General features: G+C 55.3%; 1 protein-coding gene across 1 annotated transcript in view; it reads left to right on the top strand.

Annotated features, from left to right (window-relative positions):
* Positions 1–275: 275 nt before the first annotated feature.
* SPTBN5 (spectrin beta, non-erythrocytic 5) overlaps positions 276–17,871 on the top strand; it is a gene marked incomplete at its 5' end in the record, with an annotated part of 42,956 nt that continues 25,360 nt past the window's right edge. The window contains 27 exon segments of the mRNA XM_082850303.1: positions 276–386; positions 646–813; positions 3,116–3,232; positions 5,313–5,472; positions 6,000–6,223; positions 7,079–7,710; positions 9,060–9,167; positions 9,169–9,196; positions 9,310–9,542; positions 9,800–9,953; positions 10,042–10,059; positions 10,061–10,243; positions 10,303–10,431; positions 10,433–10,492; positions 10,495–10,512; positions 11,824–11,956; positions 12,659–12,753; positions 12,882–13,082; positions 13,768–13,879; positions 13,882–13,919; positions 16,326–16,449; positions 16,544–16,667; positions 16,710–16,936; positions 17,118–17,124; positions 17,229–17,286; positions 17,290–17,322; positions 17,326–17,516. Of these exon segments, the coding sequence (XP_082706429.1) occupies positions 276–386; positions 646–813; positions 3,116–3,232; positions 5,313–5,472; positions 6,000–6,223; positions 7,079–7,710; positions 9,060–9,167; positions 9,169–9,196; positions 9,310–9,542; positions 9,800–9,953; positions 10,042–10,059; positions 10,061–10,243; positions 10,303–10,431; positions 10,433–10,492; positions 10,495–10,512; positions 11,824–11,956; positions 12,659–12,753; positions 12,882–13,082; positions 13,768–13,879; positions 13,882–13,919; positions 16,326–16,449; positions 16,544–16,667; positions 16,710–16,936; positions 17,118–17,124; positions 17,229–17,286; positions 17,290–17,322; positions 17,326–17,516 (3,686 nt within the window).

Raw genomic sequence — 17,871 nt, 5'->3', positions numbered from 1 at the left:
GGTTCCAGGCTGCAACCACCCACCAAATGTGGGACTGTCTGGCACGGAGGGGCCCCCACTCCCAGGGAGTCATCAGTATCCACAGTCCTCCCCCAACCTCCATGCCCCCAACGTCCCCAGCTTAGGGAAATGTCCAGTGGCCCCTCATCCCCAGAGAGCTCCAGGCCTGATGGCTGGTCAGCCCCACAAGCCCCAGCAGCTCCTTGGGGCTACAGGCACGTGAAGCAGGAGGCCAGGGGCAGAGCCCTGGACCGCTCTCCCAGTCCAGTCCCACCATGGACTCTGCGTATGAGATGGGCCACATTGGCAAGCTGCAGGCACATCACGTTGCGGATGCAGGAGAAGACTTCACCAAGTGGATCAACAGTATCTTCCAGCACGGCCGGGTGAGTGTAGCTGGGCGTGCCCCACAGCCCATCTCTACTGTCCCCCCGGCTCCCTGGCCAGTGGACCCTGGGGGACCGACTATGAGGTCATCTGGCTGAGGCCCCTTCTTTCGACCCCGAAGCACAGCTGAGGCCAATGGTGCTTCCTCAAGGCAGATGCTCTGGGCTGCATAGCCCAGGTCCAGGAATGGGGCAGACAGGTGCGGTTAGGCTGACCCTGTGCCTTCTCCATCCTCTCCCATGCCTGCTCCACGCCCAGGTGGGCATCAAGATCCAGAACCTGTACACAGAGCTGGCTGATGGTACCCACCTGCTGCGGCTTCTGGAGCTCATCTCGGGGGAGGTCCTGCCACCCCCCAGCCGGGGCCACATGCGCATACACTTCCTAGAGAACAGCACCCGAGCTCTGGCCTTCCTCAGGGCCAAGGTGGGCACTGGGGAGAGGGCTTCTGGGCGTGGTGCTGGGGTGGGCAGCAGGGACAGGCTGGGTGACTAGATCATCTTTCCTGGGCTGGCCACAGGGCAGAGCAGAGGATCTGGAGCCGGGATCCAGGAGGAGCAGCTGCGATGCAGAGGTCCGGGAAGCAAAGCCCTTCCTTGCACAGTTCTCACAGTTTAGAGAACACCCACTGGCTGAAGTGGAACAGCCATCGTCCCCAGTGGGTAGAAATGGAATATGACATTGACTGTAATGAGAGATTGTGGAGTCTAAGCTGAAAGATTCAGTGCACTCTTAGCCTTCTCTTTTCATAAATAAGAAAAATTATTTACTAGGCAGACCCACAGTCAACTGGCCAGCAGATCCTGGATAGGGGGCCCTAGGGGTGAGGGAAGGTCAGGCACAGGGGAAGAGCCTCGGACACTGAGCCAGGCAATGGAGGGAGGAGATGCAGGGCTACCTTGGAGAAGCTGGACCAGACAGCAGGGAGGGACCTAAGCAAACAGGAGGGACCCTGAGAGAAAGGGACAGGCCAAAGAAATAGTCTCTAAAAGGAGACAGGGGCTCCAGGGACACAGAGGGACCCTCACGGCCAGTGTCAGGGGGCTGTGCATGGGGTCATTTATATTGAGAAGCAGGAATTGGGAGGCCCAAGGGCTCCTGGCCTCAGGTACTAAATCACGAGGTGGCTGCCCCAGGTGGGACTGGCTGGGCTGAGCCTAAGTCCTGGAATGGAGGTCACAGCCAGCCCCCTGCGAGCCTGGCCTGCTGAAGGGAGGCCAGGAAGGTGAGAAGCCAAAGCAACAGACAGGAGCACTGCGGTCCCTGGGTGCACAGAAGAGCAGAAAGCTGCCAGCCACACAGTGCCAGGCCCTACTTGGTCCCAGGGACAATGTTCTGAGAGCCAGCCACCTCCTCTTGGGAACCTGGGGAGGGTGCAAGCCCCACAGCCCTTGTCAGAGGCTATGCAGCTCCCCTCAAGCTTAGAGACACAGCATGTCACTGATACGTAACCTATGAAGGTGACAGCCTTGTCTCCACCATATATATGAGGCAGCTATGGTCAAACTTTGGCCCCCAGCACACAGTTAATAAGTAGCAGAATGTGGGGTGCACTCATTTCTGGAGCCCTTGCCCTGTGCTGGGTACTGCATGTCACAAAGCCCAGACCTGAGCATGGGGGCCCTACAGTTTCAGGGGAGACAGTTTATTTGAGCCCAGATCAGCAATATGCTGGTAAATGTTTAACAATCAGCTATCTGGGCTGGGGAGTTGAGGGGAAGGAGGCAGATGAAATCCCTGGTTTGTAGCATTTGCTGATTTCCGAGGCCTTCATACCCCTACCACGACGTCGCTAAGCACAAAATCGGGAAGATTTTTTAAAAGGTGGCCAGGGTAGGCCTCAATGAGAGAGTAGCGTTTGAGTGAAGACTTAAAGCAAGAGAAGGAAATAGCCATGGGACTCCCTTGGGGAATAATATTTTCAGACAGCAGGGATAGCCAGTACAAAAGCCCCAAGGCCTGAGCTTAGAATCTCAGGAAACTGCAAGAATCCCATGGGTCTTAGAGCCATGGGGTCCGGAAGAGGAGGATGGAGCCAGAGGGTGAAGGGGCCCAAGCCACATGCGACTTTCATGTTTATTCTGTTCCTTTCTCTCCTTGAGTCAACCCTTCCTGTCCAAGTGGCAAAATCTAGGTCAGCAGGTTCTCAACATTAGTGCACCTAAGACCCACTGAGGTGTTTGTCCAAATACAAATTCCTGGGCCCTGGTCCAAGAGAGTCTCATTGGGTGGAGCTTGGGAATCTGAATGTTTAACAGGAGATGGAACACTGATGAAGAAGGCTGAGATTCAAATGTGAGCCAGGGACCCAAGCACTCACTGGAGATCCCCAGATGCCCTGGGAGGTGGAGGCAGACAGTCGATGCTGTCTATTGAGCTCATACATTGACTTTTACGACTCTTCATTTCAACCTCCGTAGCTGAACCACTGATCCTGGCCCGGGTTTACCTGTAGCCCATGCATGGGGAGTCCTCCTGCTCCTGTGGTCCAGCCCAGTTCACCATGTTGGGGCTGTCCCTAAGGGGGCTTGGGACCAAAGCCCCAACCACTTAGAAACACTTTACTTGCCTGGCCTTGTGCCTGCCTGCCTCTCCCCTGGGGATCTCCTAGGGCAGGACAGACTCCAGAACCCTCCCATCCAGCAGCCAGCCCCCTGGACACTTGGTTACTATGAGTCTTCTCTGGTATATGGGCTTTGCAGCTGAGCCCGGTCAACTTTGCCCACAGGTGCCAGTACCCCTCATTGAGCCAGAGAACATCGTGGATGGAGACCAGATGCTCATCCTGGGACTCATCTGGGTCATCATTCTGTGTTTCCAGATTGCCCACATCTCCCTGGACAGGGTATGTCTCAGCCCCCAGTGCCCAGCCCTGGCCTCACCTCAGGGCCCTGGGGACAGAGCAGTTGCACCCAACTGTTAGGATCCCCATAACGGATCCTTGGCATCCACACAACTACTATTCACTCATCAACCACGGGCAAAGATGTCAGAATGTCAGAGAGACGGTGATATGCTGAAGTGAGAACTAGATTCCCAGGCTTCGAGCCTGATCTGGGACGAGTCATTCACTAGTGAGGGGGTCAAGGTACCTGCCCACCACCCATCTTTCACCCCCGATTTGTTACAGGGCATTGAAATCCTGTAACTTTCATTACCCCTTAATGTATTGTTGGAGGAAATTAAACATATAGAGGGAGCCCCAGCCCTGGAGGTTTCCAAATCCCCAGGATCCTGAAAACCAAAGAGATAGTCCCCCATCTTCCTCCATTCTCCCTCTTGTTTTCCCACAGCTGGATCAGAAAGAGTAAACACATAAAGCCCTTATATTTGTCAATTTTCATAGTTTCTAAAACCCCATCTAAAACTTGATGCTAGTAGGTTAGGAACGCAAACCTGGAGAATGAAATCCTAATGAAAAGAAGCCAGAGATTTGGCTCAAATCCAGGAGGGTCCTTTATACTCATGAGGGAACTGTGAGCCCCAGGAGAGCAGGGGCCTTGCCTGCCTACATCCCCAGAGCCTAGCGTGTATGTGGCGAATGAATGGATGGATGAATTTCTAACTGACCTCAAGCCCTTCCAGGAAGCCACACTCCCCTCCCCCGCCCCCAAGGCCAGTTCCAGGTGCCCCTGCCACCCTTTCCCTTAGGAGCAGCAAGTCCGCATCATCCCCTGACTGGCCACCAACCAGCCAACTGGCTCTCTGGTCCACCGCCAGCTCAGGCTCTGCTCCCTGCAAAACTCAGACATGTCTGGCACCAGGCTGACCTCACACACGCACATGCTCCCCCCAGAATCTCTCCTGGTTCTTGTCTGCTAGCCTAGCCCAGCCACTCAGGATGTCTGGACCTGGCCTGGCTGTGGCAGAGCCCAGCTCCAGGCCCTGAAGCTCTTTCCCCCTCCCCTCCCCCGCGCTGCTGCTCACTTGTCCTTCCTACCCAAGCTCCGGGGCCCAAAGGGCAGGGCAGGAAATGCAGCCTGCTGTGCTTTAACATTCTGAGTTTATAAACAGGAGTTGGTAGAGGGGAGAAAAGGAGAGGAAGAGTCAAGGGGAAAGGAGATGGGGACTCTGGGGTGTGAGGGGCCAGGGAGGGAGTGGATGGAAGGGGAGGACCACTGAGGGCAGGACAGGGACAAGGAATGGAAGGCAGGGAAAGAAGTGGAGCCAGGAAGGAGAAGGGAAAGGAGCACCGAGTGGAAGAGGGATGCGGATGGGAGTGGGGCCAGGTGGAAGCCGAGAGTAGCAGAATAAAGGAAAGTATCCAGGAGACTGAAACCAGTTATAGATGGTCATTTCCCAGTCTGAAGAAGCCGTCGCATGAGGCATTGTGGGGGCAGACAGGTGGGCTCCCCATGTCAGAGATGGGCTCTGTCAGATGTTTCTGGGTCAAGAGAGACCCTTCCCTATCAGTGGGGAACCCAGGGCAACTTCCTGACCTCTCTCACTGCACCTCATATGCCATCCTTAGAATGTAAATACTAATAGCGCCTACCTCTGAGGCTGTGCTGGGTGGAGAGCCACGTGTGCAGGCCAGTGGCTGGTTGGCAGAAAACCCGTGTTGACCAGGAGCCGGTCTAATGAAGCCCAGACTCAATTCTGTGCAGCCCAGGGTAGGTTAGCACAGTGCCTGGCCCATCAGAAAGGCTGGAGAAACGGGACTTACTGCTGCTCTTGTCACCAGTTGCGACTCAAAGCCAGCTGCTCAGAGGTGACAGGTTTCAAGCACTCCGCTTCTTTGTAAGGACAATCTTTCTCTCGCACCCCCATTCCCTCCCCAGCACGAGTGAAAGCGAGTACAGTCAGATGCTCCGGGTGGGAGAGCAGTATCACAGCGTGCCCAGCCTGCCTCTCCCACGGCCTGCGGGCTCTGCTGCCCCACCCCACCTGTCCCTGCATGGTGACCCGCTGTCCTGTCCTTCCAGGAGGAGTTTGGGGCCAGCACAGCCCTGCTGTCTGCCAAGGAGGCTCTGCTGCTCTGGTGCCAGCGGAAGACGGCCGGCTACGCCAACGCCAATGTCACTGACTTCTCCCGCAGCTGGAGTGATGGGCTCGGCTTCAGTGCCCTCATCCACGCCCACAGCTGTGCATGAGGGAGGGGCCCCAGCGCCTCTGGACCCTGGCCTGGCCTGAGGCAGCCCTTGGCTTCCTTCTGGGAGGCCTCTACCCACTGAGCCAACTGCTCCAGGACTTGGGTCCTCAACCCACCCATTCTCCCATGTCCCTCTGGCCCCTGCGCTGGGCACAGAGATAAAGGCAGCTAACAGCTGAGGCCCCGGTCTGTGATACCCCTACCCGCTTCCATGGAATTGGCCAGGTTTGCCTTTGACCCTGCCCTCCTCCATTCTCTGTGCCCCTGTCCTCTCCCTGGCAAGCACCTGACCTTTTGGAGCTTCCTCCCCTACCCAGGAGCCTGACCCCTGAGCAAAATTAATCCTCCCCTCTCCCAGCCCTGTTCCTTCAGCCGGGGTCTCAGATAATCATCAGGGGAAAACTAATGCAGTGCAAGGTATGAATGACCAATAGGAGCTGGTTTGCCTTTTTAACAAGTCCAGTTAAAGCCAAGTCACTGACTCGGCTAAAGAGCCCTGCCTGCTCTCTGCCCAGGCCAGGTCTGCTTCACTACGGCTCCCTGCATCCCGACCGCCCACTGCACCACCTCCGCTGTGCTTTCCGTGTGGCTGAGCAGGAGCTGGGCATCGCTCAGCTGCTGGACCCCGAGGACGTGGTGGCCCTACAGCCCGATGAGCACTCCATCATGACTCACGTCTCCTTCTACTACCACCACTTCTCCCACCTGCACCAGGGGCAGACTGTCCAGAGGAGACTCGCAAAGGTTGGTATCAAAGGGAAGGTGGCATCGAGGAGAGGTGGGGTGAACGTGAGCTCCGGAGTCAGACACACCCGAGTTTGAAGGCTGTCTCTACCCCTTCCTCGCTGTGTGGCCTTGGCTGTGTCACCTAACTTTACTGCACTCCATCTGTAAAATGGAGATGATGATTCCTGGGCAATAGATAATTAATTCTGGGTAATAGAAGGCTGCTATGAATGTGCAAGGGAGCATAAGCACAGTGCCCGGCACACAGGAAAGCCAGGTGGGTGATGCCCCTTCCTGCCCCTCCCCCTCCCCCTCTGCTCTTAGGTTGCTAAGCTCCTAATGGGATTAAAAGGCTCAGAGAGCTGGGCTCTGCAAGGACGAGCGCAGCGCAGCTCCGCTGGGCTGAGTCCCTGTTTCTGGGGGCTCTCTTACCCTCTGGGCACGATGGCAGAGGCTGAGGCTTGGGAAGCCTGTTCTTAGGGTTGGTGTCTCAGCTGGGCATGGGGCAGATGATCCAGGCCAAGGGCTCTGAGCTGCTTTAGGGGTGTGGCGGCCTCAGGGAAGAAAAGGAAGGCTCAGAAAAAGAACAGCCCCCCCCCACCCGAGTTGAGGCCAAATGGAGTAAAATAAGGTAGAGGAAGGCAGGACGGGGTCCCACACTCCCAGGCCTGAGTGTAGAATGGCGGCAGACCCGCTTCTCTGGGGGCTGGGAGGAACCCCCCTTTAGCGTGTCCTCAGCTGAGGGCAGGAGCTACTGCCCACCTGGGCAAGCCTGGCTGGCACTCAGCACCCAAAAGGGGAGGGCCTCCGGAGCCTGGATTCCAGGGCCTGCCCCCAGGTGCCGCCCTGACCCTTTCCCGTGCCCTCTGCCAGATCCTGCTTCAGCTCCAGGAGACAGAGGCGCTGCAGACCCAGTGTGAGCAGCTGGTGGCCGACCTCCTGTGGTGGATCGCGGAGAAGCCGGTGCAGCTGGAGGCCCGGGATTTCCCAGACACCCTGCCAGGCATGCGCCAGCTGCTGGTGGCCTTTGCCTCCTTCCACACCCAGGAGAAGCCACCGAGGCTGCAGCAGCGAGGGGCCACGGAGGCCCTGCTCTTCTGGCTGCAGATGGCACTCCGAGCCCAGAATCGCAGGCACTTCCTGCCGCACGAGGGCCTGGGCCCTGCAGAGCTGTCCCAGAGCTGGGCAGGCCTGGAGCAGGCAGAGGCCTCGTGGAGCCAGGCCCTACAGCAGAGGTTCCTGCAACTAGAGAGGTTGGAAACCCTGGGCCGGCGCTTCCAGCGTAAGGCAGCCCTCCAGGAGAGCTTTCTAACAGACACAGAGCAGGTGCTGGCCTGGGCTACAGCCCCGCCAGCCAGCCCGGCCACAGTGGAAGCGGCCACCCAGAGGCTGCGCATGCTGGAGGCCGGCTTCCTGCCCCAGGAGGGGTGCTTCCAGGCCCTGGCCGAGATTGCAGACATCCTCCAGCAGGAGCACTACCATGGCTGGGCAGAGGTGGCCTGCAGGTGAGCCCCAGACACGTGAACGGTCTTCAAAATAGGCTAGGGCCTTCCTACCATGCCCCCGTCTTTACACAGCCCGTTCCTGGACACAGAGGCAGGGATGATTTATGGGTTTGGGGCTCCCTTTAAAAAGATCTAACTCCTGGGAATTCCCTGGCAATCCAGTCGTTAAGAGTCAGCGCTTTCACTGCCAGGGCCCAGGTTCGATCCCTGGTCAGGGAACTGAGATCCTACCAGCCGCAAGGTGTGGCCTAAATAAATAAAAATAAAAAGATCTAGCTCCCACTGATGTCTGAAATTCCACCATCCATAATTGATTCCTTTTGGTAAAGCACTGTTCTTTCTAGCCTCTTATTAATTCATTCACTAAACATTTATTGAGTATCTACTATGTCCCAAGTATTATTCTAGGTGTTAGAGATTTAGCAGTGAAGAGGACAGACAAAAATCCCTCCCTCCATAGAGCTTACATACTACTAAGGAAAACAGAAAAAATATATAGTATGTGAGATAGTGATTTTAAAAAATAATAAAGCAGAATAGGGGAATATGAGGTGCCAGGTGGGGGGAGGGAATTACATTGGGTGGTCAGAGGAGGTTTACTTTTGAGCAAAGACCAGCAAGAAGTGAGAAGCCACACAGATATGAGGACAGACTACTAGTGCAGTGTCCCAAGGTAGCACACGCGTGGCATATTTGAAAAACAGCACAGAAGCCAGTGTTGGCCAAGTGAACAAGTTGTAGTTGAGGTCAGGGAGGTATGGAGGCGAGAGGTGGTGGCAGAGATCCTGCTGGGCCCTGCAGGACCCAGTAAAGACTTGATTTGTACGCAGCAGAAGATAAGCAGTCGTGACAGGGCTTGAGCAGAGGAGTGACACAATCTAACTTTCGTTTTACAATGATAACTCTGGATGCCATGTCAGGAATAGACTGAAAGGGCGAAGTCAGAAGGAGATAATAATAATCCAGACCAGAGAAGCAGTGAAGGTGATGAGAAATTGGTGGGATCCTGCATATATTTTGAATCCAACGGGATCTGCACACAGATCGGATGTGGGGTGTGAGAAAGTGAGTTATCAAGGTTTTGGCCAGGGCACCTGGAAGGATGGCGTTGCTATCACCTGAGATGAGGACTGGAAAGAAGGCTTCAGGGTCTGTGAAGCCCTCCTTCCAGCTTCTCTGCCTGTGTCTAAAAGGTGGAGATACTGCCCCAGCTGGATGGATGCTCACAGCTGCAGCCACGGTACTCAAGCTCCTCCAGGACAGCCAGTCCCCACCCCGCAACTGTGGACCCCAAGGTAGCTTCCCTACCCCAGCCCAGTGGGTACCACCCTTATTCTCACATCCCCCAGGCAGTTGGAGATCACTCAGTGCTGGGAGCAGCTCCTTCCACGGCTGCAAGGGCAGAGGAAGCAGATGGCAGGCATGCAGGCTGTGCTGAGCCTGCTGCAGGAAGTAGACTGCCTCCAAGAAGCTCAACCAGCTGCAGGTGGGCCCTGGACCAGCAGATCCCTGGGAAACACAGCAGGATGCGCCAGCCCTGGCGTTCACGGGGACCCAGCACTCTGGGACTTTAATGACCACTCATCTGTCCCTGGCCAGGTGCTGGCCAGCTCCACGGCCTGTGGGCAGCAGCTGGCAGAGGTAGTGGAGCTGCTTCAGGGGCATGACCTGCTGGAGGCCCAGATCTTGGCCCATGGTGCCCACGTGAGCCATCCTGCCCACCAGACAATGGAGCTGGATTCTTCCCTAGGCACTAGTGTGGAAGTGCTGCAGGCCAAGGCCAGGGTGCTGGCCCAGCTCCACCAGAGCCTGGTGTCTCTTGCCAGGTCCCGGTAAGAGCTCACCCGAACTCCCCTACCCTCTCCAGAACTTTTCTGTAACCCAAATTACCCCCTGCCCAGCTTAAAACAGTGCTGCCTGGCAACTTCCTCTACACTGACCCTCATCCCCAAGGCCTCTGTCTCCTCTGTTGAGTCATCCAGGAAAAGGAAAACTCCTGTCTAAGGGGGAGTGTCTGAGTCTGCTGGGGAACCCCCTCCCCAAGCCCCGTCACTCCCCGAGCCCCTCTGTGGCCCTTGCTGTCCCTCAGGCGGGCCTTGCTGGTGCAGACCCTGCAGCGGGCAGAGCTCCTGCACAACTGTGAGGAGGAGGAAGCCTGGTTGAGGGAGCGGGGACAGCTGGTGGAGGATGCGGCCCTGGGCCCGGATCTCAGCCAGATCGCTGCGGCCCTGCAGCAACACAAGGTGCCCACTACCCTGCGCCCTCCCGGTTCCCCTCTCCCTGCCTTCCCGCCCTTCCCCTCACCCAGCTCCCTGCTCTGCTGTCTTCCAGGCCCTAGAAGCCGAGCTCCGCCCGCCACCAGGCCATGTGCACTGATCTCGTTCGGAGAGGACGCGACCTGGGCGCACGTAGGCCCCGATTGCGGCGGATCCCCGGGAACGGGCCGCGGCTGGTGCAGGGCGCGTGGCAGAGGCTCTGGGCCCGGGCGGCGGGGCGGGGCGCGCGGCTGCAGGCGGCCCTGCTCGTCCAGCAGGTAGCTGGGCGGCGGGTGGGGGGTGTGGGGTCGGCCCGTGCCCAGCCTGCCCTCCTCAGTACTTCGCCGACGTGGCGGAGGCAGCCTTGCGGCTCCGGGAGCGGCGGTCAGCGCCGGAGAGCATGTCCTTTGGGAAGGACCAGGCGGCTGCTGAGGGCCTGCAGTGGCGCCACCTGCGGCTCGAGCGCGGCAGTGCGCGTCTTTGGGGCCGAGCTGCGGCGATTGGACGAGCCCGCGCCGGCCGCAGCCCGGGGGCATCGTCGCTCCTGGTACGCGGGGACCGACCGGGCAGGGACCCAGACCCACGGGCCTCCGACACCAAATGCGCGTGCTGTGCCCGCTCTCCCATGGTCACACAGAGGGTGGAAATGGGAGGGCATTTGTGGCCCCTGACCTGGCCTTCCCCTGGGCTTGGAGGTGCCCACCCCTCCTCAGATCATCTCCCCTGCGGACCCGCCCACAGTTAGTGGAGTCCTGTCTGCTCACGGTTGGAGGCCATCGAAGTGTAGTTTGGTGTTGCTCACTTTACCCTCCAGTTCCCAGGCACTGATCAGTTTCCTCCAGGAGCATCCCTTTCACCGCCAGGCCTAAGGTGACCCTTCAGTCCTATTTTGCTCTCTCCTGACTTGGCCTTTTTAGGTTTGGGGTGGCCTAATCACTACACCAGACTGCTTTCTGAACCCCCTCCCTCAGTTCATCGAGCCTCCAGTTTTAAAAGAAACAGATACCTACCTGGTGGGCAGTTTGGTCCACCCTATGAGAGCTTGCAATTGTCTTTCAAGAAGCCACACATGTAGCTCAGGATGCATAAATCACAGCCCTCAAACCCTGTACTCACATTTGGTCCCTCTACCGTCATCCCAAGGAAGCTCCATTTCCCAGATGCCCTCTCTCTGCCCAGCCATGTCCCATGCACCTGCAGAGCTGCAGCTCAGGTCCTCGTATCTTAGGAGGGGGCCTCGTGGAGTAGTCGGTAGCTGACTGGGGTTCTGGTCCTGACCACCAGGACCAGACTAACCAGGTCTGAAAAGTCTATGGTTCTAATTTAGCCGAGGTCGAGCTATCTCTTTTCCTTTGCATTTATTCCCTGGACCGCATAATTAACAATTTTTGAAAATAGATCCACAGTGTGTTAGCAGTTGTCTGGTTACCTCTACAGATGAGGTAACCAAGGTTCACAGAGGCCAAATTACTGCCCTCACAGCTGCTGGAGAGGCCTCCCAACTCCTGGTGCAGGGCTGTTTCTACCCCATCCTTCCCTGTGTGGCTATGATGTTTAACTCCAGCGCTTAGTTATATTAGCACACACTGCTTTTGGTATTGCCTCCCTCCTGGTCTGTGTGGCCTCCTTCTCCAGTCTGAGCTAATTGTTTAAATGAATGAATGCAAGGTGCCTTATCCTTCTTTTGTGTCCTCTACTGCCCAGCCAGCCCTGGCATTGACAGAGAGGTTAGTCCTAGTCTCTGGCATTTCCAGACCCTTGCTTTGCCCAATGGGGGTGGTTGAAACAGAAATGCCCCCTCTCCTGGGGGTGGGGAACCACTTTGGCAGCTAAGCAGAGCCTTCCCTCCTCCATACAGAAGGAGCTCCCTGAAGGCTGGAGCAGAGTTGATGGAGATGCAACTGGTAGACCTCAGGATGGGACCCAAATTTTAGCACTGCCGGGCAGCCAGTACCCCTGCCCTCTGGTCCAGATGAGCTTCATCTACAGAGGTATAAGACCAAGACCCCATGTAGGAACCTTAACAGAGCATCATACATTTATTCTGTGTGGCTCTCAGGGGCATCTGAAGACCGAAGGGAGGGAGTTAAGAGAGGCCATTTTGGGCTCAGCAGAAAGAAAGATGTGAAGCTGCTCGAAATGCTGAGTCTTCTTTTGTTTTCTTCCCCTTTCCAGTCTTTCTCTGTGCCTATTCCTTTTCTCCAGCCTGGCTGCCACTGCTGTGTCTTACCCTTGCCCGGGGCCAGAGGCACAGAGGGACAGAGGCCAGATGCTCGTCCACCCCCATCGGGAGGGCCAGCCTGTGCCTTCCCCACCCCTCCCTGCCCCATCTCCTACCACCAGAGCCACTCTGCCTCCCCCTCTGCAAAGCCTACTCCCCCAGCCAGCCCCAGACTGTTCTGGCCATTTCCCCACCCTGGACACGCATAGTATTTATTTCACACAATGCACATTCTGCTTATCCGTGCACAGTCCCGGGAGGTGTCCCATCAGCTCTAGGTCTGTGGGCTTACAAGCCTGAGAAGATCGTAAGGCCCTGAACAGGAAGCTCTGACCTTCATCCTCTTCTCGCCCCCAGGGCTCCTGGCACAGGGCTGAGGAATAAATAATCCCCCGCCCATCCCCACTGGCCAGCTCCTGGGTCAAGAAGAGAAGCAGGACCAGGATAGCTCTCAGAACCTGTGCTCCCACAGGGACGCACTTCACCCAGCTCCCGGGAGAGACCCTGCAGCCCCTGCGCCAGACGAGCCCTGACACCTGGGAGCTGAAGGACTGGGAGTGCTGCCCAGCCAGGTGCCATCAGCCACATCATGGAACAAGAATCCCAGGTACAACCACTGGCCCCACCCAGCCTAGCCTTCTGCTGCTTGCGGGGAGCCCCCTCCGGACATGCTGCCCTCTGTCCTGTCCGCACAGGTGGTGTCTGCCCTGAGCTCTCCGAAAGAAGGCCCAAGAAACCCAGGGGCCCCACGTGAGGTTTCCTGCTACTCTGGCCCCCGGGGCACCCAGAAGATGGCCCTCCCAGATGAGCCTGACCCTGACTTTGACCCCAACACCATCCTCCAGACACAGGACCACTTGAGCCAGGACTGTGAGGGCCTGCGGACCCTGGCAGAGGTAACGCCCCTTGTTCAAGAAACGTTCGTGGAGCACCCACTCGGGGCTAGACCCTGAGCCGTGAGCCCAGGGACAGAGCAGTGACTGGACTTGCTTCCTGACCTTGGGGAGCTTATGTCATGGCAGAGAAGATGTGAAACAAGTCATTAGACAGACCTGGGTGTGATGGGAGCGTGAGAGGGGAGCCCAGGTCAGGACGGGGAGTCAGGGAAGGCGTCACTAAGGGAAGGACATTTAGGCAGACTTGAACAATGAGAAGCTGAGAGCAGGTGAGCCAGCGGGAGGGCAGGGGGAGATGGCAGGGAGGAGTGTTCTAGGCAGGACCTGTGCAAAGGCAGGAATGAGGGCCAGGGTGCCTGGAGCACAGCAGTGAGGCCCAGGAGCGGCTAGAGGAGAGCCCGGAGAGGAGGGGGCCCGGGAGTGGGGTCAGGTCCCATGGGAGAAGCGTGGATTGTACCTAAGAGCCAAAGGACATGAGTAGGACAGGAGCAAAAGCACACATTCTGCCGGGGCCCTCTACCCTGTGCCACCTCTGACAGAGGGCACAGAGCCCAGCTGTGGGACAGGGACCGTTTCTGGCCCTGGCCCTGGGCTCTGCTGGTTGGGAGGTGATGGGGGACCTGCTCTGAGTGCCCCGTGGCGGGCACTGACCCTCACCCCAGCCTCTGGGCCGGCCTCTCCTCAGCACCGCAGGGCCCGGCTGGAGGAGGTGGTGGCCCTGTTTGGCTTCTATGGCTCCTGTGGGGAGCTGCAGTCCTGGCTGGCAAACCAGACAGTGCCGTTCCGAACACTGCAGCCCCAGGCCACAACTTGGAGGTCATGCAGCTCAAGTGTGAGGTACAGTCCCCTTGGAGCCGGTGGGGGGTTCTTAGCTGCTTGGCCCTGCCGCCCCTCTTCATTCCTGCCCTGCTCCCTCCTCACCATGCTTCTGCCTCCCCCTTATCCACTCTCAGTGCTCCATGTTAGCCGTGGTCCTGTCTGGGAGGAGGGAGGGAGGGAGCCGGCCTTGAATGTTTTTAAATTGGGGTATAATTGGCATACAACACTGTATTATTTCAGGTGTACAACGTAATAATTAGATGTTTGTATATTATTGCAAAATGCCCACAACAATAAATCTAGGTAACAACCATCACCATACGTACATAGTTACAGAATTATTTTTCTAGGGATGAGAACTTTTAAGACTTATTCTCTTAGCAACTTTCAAATATGCAATATAGTATTATTAACTATAGTTGCCATGCTGTACATTACATCCCCATGACTTTTTATTTTATAACTGGAAGTTTGTACCTTTCGACTCCCTTCACCTGTTTCATGCATTCGTTACTCCTCCCCTTTGGCAACCACCAATGTGTTCTCTGAATCTCTGAGCCTGTTGTTTTTTTTTTTTAGATCCCACATATAAGTAAGATCATATGGTATTTGTCTTTCTCCATCTGACTTATTTCACTTAGCATGAGGCTGTCAAGGTCCATCCATATTGTCCTGAATGGCAAGATTTCATTCTTTTTTATGGCTTAATAGTATTCCAGTGCAAGCACGCACGCATGCACGCACACGCACGTGTGTGTGTATCACATTTTCTTTGTTCATTCATCCACTGATGGACACTTAGATTGTTTCCATAATCTTGGCTATTATAAATAATGCTGCAATGAAGATAGGGGTGCGTATATATTTTTGAGTTAGTATTTTCATTTCCTTCAGATAAATACCCAGAAGTGGAATTGCTGGATCATACGATAGTTCTATTTTTAATTTTTTGAGGAACCTCCATACTATTTTTCATAGTGGTTGCACCAATTTACATTCACACCAACAGTGCACAAGTGTTCCCTTTTCTCCACATCCTCGCCAACACTTGTTATTTCTTGTCTTTTTGATAATAGCTATTCTCACAGGTATGAGGTGATATCTCATTGTGGGTTTAATTTGCATTTCCCTTATGATGGTGATATTGAGCATCTTTTCATGTAGCTCTTGGCCATCTGTATGTCTTCTTTGGAAAAATGTCTATTCAGAGCCTCTGCCCAGTTTTAAATTATATATATATATATTTTTGTAATTGAGTTGTGTGAGTTCTTTTTATATTTTGGATATTAACCCCTTACCAGATATATGATTCTCAAATATTTTCTCCCATTCCATAGGTTGCCTTTTCATTTTGTTGATGGTTCCCTTTGCTAGGCAGAAGCTTTTTAGTTTGATGTGGTACCACTTGTTTATTTTGCTTTTGTTGCTTTGCTTTTGGTGTCAAATCCAAAAAATCATCATCTGACTGATGTCATGGAGCTTACCCCACTATGTTTTCTTCTAGGAGTTTTATGATTTCAGGTCTTACATTCAAGACTTTAATCCATTTTGTGTTAATTTTTGTGTGTAGTGTAAGGTAATGTTCCAGTTTCATTTTTTTGCAGGTGGCTGTCCAATTTTCCCAACACCACTTATGAAGGGACTGTCTTTTGCCATTGTATAGTCTTGGCTCCTTTGTCATAAATTAATTGACCATGTATGCATGGGTTTATTTCTGGGCTCTCTATCTGCCCCATTGAGCTATGTGTCTGTCTTTATGCCAGTACCATACTGTTTTGATTACTATGCCTTTGTAATATAGTTTGAAATCAAGGTACGTGATACCTCCAGCTTTGCTCTTTCTCAAGATTGCTTTGGCTATTTGAGATCTTTTGTTGTTCCATACAAATTTTAGTCTTCCAATCTATGAACACAAAATATCTTTCCATTTATTTGTGTCTTCTTCAATTTTTTTCATCAATGTCTTATAGTTTTCAGTGTACAAATCTTTTGCCTCCTTGGTTAAATTTATTCCTAGGTATTTTATTCTTTTTGTTGTAATTGTAAATGGGACTGTTTTAATTTTTCTTTCTGATAGTTCATTATTAGTGTATAGAAAGTCAACAAATTTCTGTATGTTGATTTTGTATACTGAATTCATTTATTAGTTCGAAGAGTTTTTTGGTGGAGTCTTTAGCATTTTCTGTATGTAAAATCATGTCATCTGCAAATAGTGACCATTTTGCTTCTTCCTGTCCAATTTGGATGCCTGGTCTTGAATTTTTAAAGGGCCCTCCCAGCCCTTTAAGGACACAGATCCCTGTCCTACCAGAGGGATGCAGCTCAAACATCTCTGTAGCAGCCCTTATCTGAGGTCATTCCTAGTCTTAAGGGAAGTGTGGGAAGAGAAAAGTACCCTCAAGGCCTGGAATCTCTTTCCCCCAGAAATTCCTCACTGCCCTGGCTGTGGGAAGAGGCCTCTGGGCTGAGGTTAGCAGCTCCGCTGAACAGCTGAAGCAGAGATGTCCTGGAGATTTCCCCAAAATCCAGCGACAGCAGGAGGAACTGAGCTAGAGGGGTGAGCATGAGGAGGGAGTACAAGGTGACGGGGGCAGCCTGGATGCAATGCCCAGGCCTGAGTGCCTGCTCACCTGACCCCCAAGATACCAGGAAGAAAGACTGGACATGTCAGAAGCAGAGAGGAGAGGGTGTGGGGGCAGCCAGCCTGGCAGCTTCTGTCATGAGAGCCTCCGGCCAAGACCCCAGGATGGACGGGCTGGTGTCCCTGTGATGTGACATCCCTGAGACAGTCCTGCTCCCTCTGCCCAGGTGGGAGCAGCTGGAGGCCCTGAAGAAAGAGAAGGAAGCACAGCTGGCATGCACCACACGTGTGTGCAGTTTTCTGCAGGAGTGTGGAACCACATGGGTCCAGCTGCAAGACATGATACTCCAGCTAGAAACCCCAGAGCCGGGGCACTTAGAGGACAGCCACTGCGTCCTGCACGTGAGCCAGCAGAAGATGCTGGCGCGGGAGAGAGGCAAAGGGCAGCCAGCGAGTACGGCCTGGGTTCGGCACCGTGAAGGCCTGAGCAGGGTTCTGGAATGGGGAAGAGGACAGAAATTAAGGTGGGGAGGACGGGCAGGATGTGCTGTCCGAAGGGCAGGGCACAGGTTGGGGAACAGTATGAGAACATGCTCATGGCGAAAGTGAGAGCCACACGTGCTTGCTGCCTCTAGGTGGAGGGTGAGGGGCCAGTTTAGAGTCGCCACCACTGGCCCTGGGGAGCACAGGCCCTGGCACTGGGCCCAGGGCAGGGCCCGGACTAGGCAGTGGGCCCTGTCTCACAGGGTCGAGGAGCTGGGCCCCACAGAGAGCCAGTCCCTGCAGGGACAGGTGGAGACGCTGTAGGGGCTGCTGGAGCGAGTGCAGGAGCAAGTGACCTGATGGGCCTGGGCCCAGGCCAAGGCGCAGCCCCGCCAGGGCTTCCTGCAGGGGAGCCGGTGTCTGCTGCAGGCAGGCGGTATCCGGGCTCAGCTGCACAGCGAGGAAGAGGAGGTGGTGGACGTGGCCTCAGCCCAGCGGCTTCTGGCGGAGCACCAAGACCTGCTGGAGGAGATTCACCTGCAGCAGGAGAGGTCAGGACAGGGGGCGGGTGGGACGCCCTTCAGGCTGGCCACGGCCAGTGGGGACGGGATACTGGAAAGGGAGAGGCAGGAAGTGGCCAGTCACCCAGGGGAGTGGTGCTTCAGGGCAGGTTTAAAAAGAGGGGGTGTAACCAAGGACTGGTCAGGCATCTTGCATACTTTTGGGAGGGACCTAGGGCAGAGTCTGAGCTTCCTGGAACATTCTCTCCAGTCCAGGCCTGGCCATACCCCATGCAGGTGAGCCTGGTAGATTGCTCTGTCAGGGTGGTCAAGCCTCCCCACCTATTCTGGGTAACGCAGACCCCATGGACCCCTGGAGTGAAATGGCTCAGCCCCCCACCCCCCG

Source organism: Leucopleurus acutus, assembly GCF_964270905.1.
Source record: "Leucopleurus acutus genome assembly, chromosome: 1".
Lineage (NCBI taxonomy): Eukaryota > Metazoa > Chordata > Mammalia > Artiodactyla > Delphinidae > Leucopleurus > Leucopleurus acutus.
The sequence above is the reverse complement of the archived record's forward strand: the minus strand, read 5'-3'. Positions and strand labels throughout refer to the sequence as shown.